This window comes from Pteropus vampyrus, unplaced genomic scaffold, assembly GCF_000151845.1.
Source record: "Pteropus vampyrus isolate Shadow unplaced genomic scaffold, Pvam_2.0 Scaffold122, whole genome shotgun sequence".
Lineage (NCBI taxonomy): Eukaryota > Metazoa > Chordata > Mammalia > Chiroptera > Pteropodidae > Pteropus > Pteropus vampyrus.
In genome coordinates, this window is record NW_011888903.1 from 5,161,108 (window position 1) to 5,168,564 (window position 7,457).

Sequence of the window (7,457 nt, forward strand, 5' to 3'; positions counted from 1 at the left end):
TGAGGTTCTAGGGAAGAATCTGTTCTTCCTCCTACCTTCTGGTGGTTGCCAGCAATCCTTGGCTTTCCTAGGCTTGCAGTCGCATCACTAAATCTCTGCCTCTCTTGTCACACGCCTTTCTTCCCTTTGTGTCTGTGTCTCTGCTTTCTCTCCTCTTCTTATAAGGACACCAGTCATATTAGATTTAGGATTCACCCTAATTCGGTATAACTTCATTTTAATTTAACTAATTAAATCTGCAAAGATCCTGTTGCTGTATAACATCGTATTCTAGGTGGATATGAAATTTAGGGAGACATTATTCAACCAAGGACAGACCTCTTTCTGTTATCTCCTTTTGCTTTTTGCTCTTCTAGAACTTTAATGTTACAAGATATGCAATGAGCTGGTTGTGTCTTCCTTGCTTTTGATGACCTTTTACATACCATTCCTTGTTTTGTTTTTCTCAGCATTCATGAATTGTAAGAGAATCAGTAACTCATGAAGATACATTTATTTTAAACATGCTCATTAGTCAAGCTTCATATATTTTTTGGACTTTTTGTCTTCTTTAATTATCTTGTTCTTTTTGAGCTTGCTTGAGCTTCAAAGGTCAGTCGATGCATTTTTCATAACTTATAATGAAGATTTTTGGTTTCATTTTTAATGTCTTTTAAAAATAGAAAATATCTCTATCAACCTATATATATATATTTTCATTTTTAAGACAACTGGAGATTGTGTGTGGCTTTATTTATTTAGACGCAGATATTTACAGTCACCTGACAAAGGGGTGGCTTCAAACAATGAACTCCAGTGAGAGAAATCTGAGATGTATGCAATATCATATCATGATAATGACAATGCCATCCATACATCAAAGCAAAGAACAAACTTGACTGGAAAAGCTTTTTACTAATATCCCCATTGTTGTAGGCCAAAAATTGACTTCCAGCCTCTTTAGGTAAGCAAATGAACTACTTGGGGAATTAAACAAACAAAAAAACCATGACCAGTGTGGACAATGGACTGGAAGGGAGTAAAAAGAGATGTAGTTAGGAGCCTACTGGCATAGTGCCATGCTGCAGAGTAACAATAAGCACCAGAGGACCAGCTCTGCCTGAGCATAGGAAGTATGTCTCCAGATCCCACCCACAGGGAAAAGGATGTCTAAAGACAAGTGAGCTCTGACCAATCACTTTACCCCTCCTCCTTCCTTGGGAACGAAAAAGGGGATGTAGAAAATGGAAATGGAACCTCCAATATTCCTGAATGGGAGAGGTGAAGAAATACATCCCACATCTTATCTGTAAAGCTTGTCGTTTCTATCTCTAAAACATACTTCAAATCTATCCCCTCTTTTCCACTTCTGTTGCCTCTTCCTTAGACCCAAACCCTTTCCTTTTGAGTTATCGCAATCCAGGCCTCAGCTGCCTAAAATCCTGAAGAGATGTATGAAGTCCCATGTAGTCCCCAAGTCTATTAGAAGCCCTACATTACAGGGTGTTTGCCTAGGAATTAATCAGTAATGCTGCTTTAGTTTCATTTGTCAATCTGTCCTTTTGTGTATGTCCCAACAGTAAGAATCCTGGAAAGAAAAGAGTTGAGTCACACCTTGAATGTGCTCCCTCCTCCCCAGTCATACGCAGTAACTAAGTCAGAGCCCAGACTTAGTGCTGTAGGAATAACAAACACCTCGTCTTATTCCATCATTGCAACTTTTTTTCTCCATCCATAATATATCAGTTTGATAATGTGTGTATCATTATTGCTGCATAACAATATTCCAAAACTTTGTGGCTTAAAATAAACATGTATGATTCCACAGGAATCATGGGTCAGGAATTCAGGAGCAGCTTAGCTAGCTACTTCTGGCCTAGGGTCTTTTCTAGGGTTTCAGTCAAGATGTTGGCTGGGCTGCCATCTTCTGAAGGCTTGACTGGGACTCAAGGATCTGCTTCCAAGATGGTACCCCCACTTGGTAAGTTTATATCAGCTCTTGGAGGCCTCAGTTCCTTAACCACATGGAACTCTTTTAGTGTCCTCTCAACATGGCATCTGACTTTGCCCGGAGCTAAGAATCCAGGAGATACCAACATGAAAGCCACACTACCTTTTATAATCTAGTCTTAGAATCTATACACCATCACTTCAGACACATTCTACTCACTAGAAGCAAATCACTTAGTCTGGCCCACAAATAAGGGAAAATAAATTAAACTCTATCTTTTGAAGAGAAGAGAAAGAATGTGTGGGCATATTAAAAAACCCAGTAAGTTTCATGTGTACAATTCAACAATAAGTCATACATATTTTGCATTGTATGTTCATTGTCCAGTTAGATTTCTTTCTGTCACCACATATTTGACCCCTTTCACCTCATCTTCCTCCCTCCTTCCGCCCTCCCCTCTGGTAATCACTAGTCTATTGTCCGCATCCACGAGTCTGTTTGTCCTGTTTGTTGCTTTTAGGTTTATATCCCATATATGTGATATCACATGGTTTTCAACTTTTTCTGTCTGGCTTATTTCGCTTAGCATGAATATTTTTCTTATTTATAATTTGTTTTACCCTTACACCAACAGCATGAGCATCACCTAGGAACTTTAGAAATGTACCCCACCTGGACCTAGTCAATTAGAAACTCTGGAGGTAGGGCCAAGCAATTTGTGTTTTCTTAATAAGCCCTTCAAGTGATGCTGATGCTCCCTAAAGTTGGAGAATCACTGTAGAGCAGGGGTCCCCAACCCTGGGCTGAGGACTGGTACATGTCTGTGGCCTATTAGGAACTGGGCCACACAGTAGGAGGTGAGCAGCGGGCGAGAGCGAAGCTTCATCTGTATTTGCAGCTGCTCCCCAGCGCTAGCTTCACCACTTCAGCTCCACTTCAGCTTCACCACTTCAGGCATTAAATTCTCATAAGAACACTGGTCCTGGATGCCAAAAAGGTAGGGGACTGCTGCTGTAGAGAACTGTTGAGAACAGGCCATTTTAAAAGGATCTAGGCAAGAGGATTTTATTTGACCTGAATTAATAGATATCTAAAGTTTGCATTACATAGGCAGTCACCTGCTCTGCTAGCACATTACCTTCAATTTACTGGCAAGAAATTAAGATGTTTGGAATAAAGATATTAGAACCTTAGTTTCGCCAAGATAGTCAGATCTTAATCTGCATCATAGAGGAAAATAAAAGCAAAAGCATTATAAAAAAAATCTGCTCATTTGGCTGGAGTACATTCTCTAATATATGAAGAATTCTCTGATTTTCTGGTAGGTCACAAAATGTGCAAGTCAGGTCATACAAGCCAAACTAAAGAGAAACTAGAAAATTGCGCCATTTTTCACACGGACCCCAGGCTCTCTACTAGGGGACTAATCTATCCTTCATCAGTGCTCCTCAATTTTGGATGCAAATTGGAATCATTTGAGGATAAAAAGATACTTTCAGGGGATACTCTGAGAGCAGCGGGTGGGGGAGGAACAGTGGGTTCGAGTGCATCAGTTTACATAAGCAGTTCAGGAAGTGGGCCCTGCTCTCCTCTCAGTACAAGCCGGGGCCTGCCGCGGACCTCAGACAGAAGAGCTTCAGAGTACCAGCTGAAGTTCTAGGCACCAAGGCTGAGATGGACTATTTGAAGCAGCTTGAAATATCCTCATTTAAGGAGTCTGCTTTGGTAAGGTCTTTTATATCCCACATTTGACACACTACTGAAAGATAGCCCTAATAAATTGGTTTCTGTGGTCCCAGGAGACAAACAGCACTCATGATGCCAAGACTTCCTGAGGAAGTTCACCTAAAGCAAGGCTAGCAGCATTTGATTTCTTAGGAGCTCTGGATATTCCTGTGATGGACTCTCCCCTATATGTCCTCAGGCTGTCTGTCCATTGGTCCCATAATAGATATACTGCAGCTTACCCAGAAGGACCTGAACATGGTGGTTAAAGCTATGCAAATAGAAAATCTGGAATTGGAAAGCAAATATGAGGAGCTCCACATGAAATGCCTGGAAATGGGGAAAGTTATAGACAAATTTTTTTTTTTAGGGACTACCCCCAGTGATAAAGGGAGCTCAGAAACAGAAGGAACTTGTCAAAGCTGAAATCTAGGTTTGAAAGCACTTCAACTTACTACAGATACTTCATGGAACACATCTTTTTCTGACCTTTTCAAGGGATTTGAGAAGCATAAAGGATTGAAGGCTATCCTGAGAATGAAGAATGGCTGAAGAAGTATACTGAGAATTACATATTATGAATTAAAATGTTAAGATCAGATACCAAGCATTAAAGGCCCACTCAGAAGAGAAAATCTAGCAGGTGAGGACATTGCTCAGGTCCTAAGGTCCCAGTAGCCTGTTGGCCATCTAAGTGAGCCTGATAAAGAACCAATGAGGAACGATTCCCTGGAGATCATTCAGCAGAAGACTAAAGAAAATGATGACTTGATCATAACCTGTTATGACTTGATTTCAGCTGTGGAAAAAATCTTATGTGGATCATTTACCAGTGACCTTCTCTCCCTATTCCTTTCTCTATGTGTAACTATAAGCAAGCCTCAAGTACTTTCTTCTCCTATTTACTTTTGGTGATCTAGTGATCCTCAACAAAAAAGAGGTAGCTATAGAAAATTAAGTATGAGATATTTTGACTTGAGTTACATTTTTTCATGCTCTATTTGACTAATTATGTCTTGATACGGATCTTCCATTAGAAAGTTTTTGTATCCTATCAAATATGTGCTCTTGTGAGGTTTATTGAAAAAAAATTTTGGTGCTATCGTCTGTAGATTTTTTTACTGTCAGAAAAATACTGCTTTGAAATCATCAGCCAGTCAGCCCAAGATTCAGTTTATTTTGTTAGTACATATCAGTTACACTTATGTACTACAAAAGTGTAGTATATAAGAGGTGATGTTGAGGGACCCAGTCTCCTTATGAATTCTTGTAATGCTAACTAGCAACGATAAACTAATTGCCATAACCTGTCTTTAACCACACCCTGCAACAATATAATTAGGTTTTTCCTATGGTCCTCATATAAACTGTCCAAGGAGGCAGTGATTAATTTTTCTGAATATGAAAATGGCTAACCAGGAATTCAAGAAGACATTTCAGTGAGATTATACTGACTACCAAAATAATAAAACCCATGGACTTTTAAGAAAAAAGTTATGAATTTTCCTCCTTAGAAGACTGCAGTGACTCCTTCCATTTCTTACCCATTCTTTGGTTACATAAGAATCACAGAATTTTGAACCAGATTTTAATGATCAAGTAATGCCTTTAATTATAGAAAAACAGGCCAAAATGTTATTTACAAAAAATGAGGGAGCTATTTAACAAAGAAATAAAGCCAAGTGGATACAATTCAAAGAATACACCAACCCTTTTTTTTTTTTTTTTTTTTTTTTGCCACCAGTTACCTGCATTTTAAAGAACATCATCCTCACCAGATTGAACAGCAAACATAAAATTTGCTCAAGTGGGTTTTCTGTCTCCTTTCTAAGTTGCATGTTTTTAACATATATTTTAAAACTATGGGGCAAAAAATAAAAAAGGCCATAAAAAAACCCCCAAAAACCAAAATGTGCCATTCTTTACACTCAAAAGCATTACTTTACCAGACATTAGAATATGCACTTCAAATTTTTTTCTCAGAACACAACTGTTTCTGAGGACATCTATTTTGTCTTATTCATCTTTGTTTCTCCTGTAACACCAAGAACAATACTTGGCATACGGTAATGTAAGACATATATATTTAAATTTTTAAAAGTAAATATTTTTTCCCATGTAGTGTCAAGTGCCTGAATTTCTCTAACCAAATGCACAATCTACGATCTTGTGTTTTCAGAACAGAAATGAAGTATGTGTAAAACTGGTTCTTAGGAAGAGAAATGTCAAAGTTTGGGTGCCAGGCACACTACACACTAAACCTGGACGCTATCCCAGGGCCTGAGCTATCCAAATCTGTGTCCGTGGGGTGTGTAGCAAACTCAGGCACTTCCCAGTTTGGCCCTGATTTTCAAGGGCGGTCAGCAATAGTTTTCCCAGATGGAAAGGGCGTAATCCTGGGTGGTCCATTTAATTTCTAACAGGCCCCTAGCCTGTGACTGGGTTGCTGGGCAGAGTGCAAAGGCAGTGGGATGGTAGAAACAAGCGACCGCCAAACTTTTCAAGCAAGTGTCGGGGCCCAGCAGCTGGAAACTGGAGAGCTCTTTGTGAATCAAAGCCAAGCAGGGCCTAGGTTGTGCGGAGAGCAGTGGCTCGCAGCCATCCCTCCAGACACGAGCGGTCCAGACTCAGTTGTTTTCTAACCATTCCTGCCAAAGGCCCGTTTCAGCGCGTCCACGAAACGCGGGTAATGACTTAAGATGGGGCTCTCCCTCTCAGTGTAGGGTACTACCCACTCCTCTGCCGCCCCAGAGAAGCGGCTGATTAAAAATGCCACCTTTAGGGTGTCGTTCGAGAATCTGGCCTCGAAGAACCTCATATAAGCGGCCGCCTGGATCAAAAATTCGGGAAGCCGGGTGGAGTCGCCTGTAAACGTTTCGGGAAAGGCCACGGGGCAGGCCGGCGGACGCACCTGGGCCAGTAGGTTGGCTTTCTCGCACAGCAGCCGCCGCACCCAGTTCATGAGATCGTTGTTCTCCCTGCGCAAGGCATGGTTCTGTGTCAGGAGGGCCTACATCATGACCGCCAGCCGCTCGCCCTGCTCCCTTCCCGGCTCAGTCCCTGCCTCCGCGTCGACGGAAGTGCGTGTCGGGGGCGGACCCCGTCGGCAGCACGGTCGGGATCTAGCAGAGCAGACTGGACTTAGGTCCGAGTGGCGGTGGGAAGGGTCGCTGAGTCTGTTGGCCAGAGAAGCGGCAGACAGCACACTTGAGAAGGCGGGTGGGAAGGGAAGAATCTAGGGTAGACCGGTACGAAGCCGCAGGACCAAGCGCTGCGATCGGCGGAGGAATCTCACTTCGTGGCAGCGCGCAGTGACTTCCGGAAGGCTTCCTCCGCGGGGCGGGCCCGCAGGTGCTTAAAGGGGAAGCTGCCGGCTGGACAGCCTCGGTTCTGGAGAGGCTGCGGTTTACGCGGCTGCTCTTCAAGATGTTGTGTCGTTCTAATGTTTGTTATATTCCATATTCTGGGCTCTTCACGTATTATGTCAAATGCCTAAAAGCTAAGAGGAGTCAGTTTTAATAAAGCCCTCCGTGCCTTCAGAATAGATTTATGCTGTAGAGCTTCCAACCTGACAGTATGCTAGGCCCGCTCCCGCCAGCACCGCCCCCACCCCTGGCTCCCCGCCGTCCTAAAGCCCATGTTTATGTTTGTGTTTTCCTGAGGACAAGTCAGCTCAGAGTATGCAAACTTACTTGGGCTACAAAGTTGGTGGAACAGTGGGAGAATGCTTCACGAATGCCAGGTCTTAAACTTCAGGTGGTGCGCAGAGTCCTTAGATGAGAAAGGACCATGTCTAGATTAA

The 7,457-nt window shown here is 42.3% G+C and overlaps 1 protein-coding gene across 1 annotated transcript; it reads right to left on the minus strand.

Annotated features, from left to right (window-relative positions):
* Positions 1-6,293: 6,293 nt before the first annotated feature.
* Positions 6,294-6,617, minus strand: LOC105296210 (protein LDOC1-like). The gene has a single exon (XM_011366183.1). The coding sequence runs from the start codon at positions 6,615-6,617 to the stop codon at positions 6,294-6,296; it is 324 nt and encodes a 107-aa protein (XP_011364485.1).
* Positions 6,618-7,457: the final 840 nt, after the last annotated feature.